Raw genomic sequence first — 457 nt, forward strand, 5'->3', positions numbered from 1 at the left:
GGGTGAGCAGCATCATACCATCTTCCCAGGCATCCCGGCCTCGCCGTCCTTCCCGGGTACACCATCCCTGCCTGGCACCCCTGGCTTCCCGCTCTCCCCCTGCGCACAGTAAGAGTGGGGCTGGGGTGCGGGCTCCCGCAGCCTCCCAAGCAGCCCTGTACACCCGCGCCGATGGCAGCCTGGCTGGGAGGAGGATGACACGCTCACCACTTGTCCTGGCAGCCCTGGGACACCCGGTGGGCCCTGCGAGGGAGACAGGAGCAGAAACTGAGTGGCAGCCTGGGCACCAGGCGCAGTCAGAAAGCAGACTGGTGGCACTGCAAATACTCACCCCGGGGCCGGGGGGGCCAGGGGGGCCGGGCAGCCCCACACTGCCCTGGGGACCAGGCAAGCCCTGCAATGGAAAGAGCCATGTCAGAGAAGGGACGTGGGACAGCGCTGGCACAGCTGGGACCCT

At 68.1% G+C, this 457-nt stretch overlaps 1 protein-coding gene across 1 annotated transcript in view; it reads right to left on the reverse strand.

Moving 5' to 3' along the window:
* Nucleotides 1–394, reverse strand: part of LOC104501371 (collagen alpha-1(VII) chain-like) — a gene marked incomplete at both ends in the record, with an annotated part of 9,543 nt that extends 9,149 nt beyond the window's left edge. The window contains 2 exons of the mRNA XM_010145171.1: nucleotides 19–243; nucleotides 332–394. Of these exons, the coding sequence (XP_010143473.1) occupies nucleotides 19–243; nucleotides 332–394 (288 nt within the window). The remainder of the gene's footprint in view (nucleotides 1–18; nucleotides 244–331) is intronic.
* Nucleotides 395–457: the final 63 nt, after the last annotated feature.

The sequence above is a fragment of the Buceros rhinoceros genome, unplaced genomic scaffold (genome assembly GCF_000710305.1).
Source record: "Buceros rhinoceros silvestris isolate BGI_N320 unplaced genomic scaffold, ASM71030v1 scaffold33731, whole genome shotgun sequence".
NCBI classification, from domain to species: domain Eukaryota; kingdom Metazoa; phylum Chordata; class Aves; order Bucerotiformes; family Bucerotidae; genus Buceros; species Buceros rhinoceros.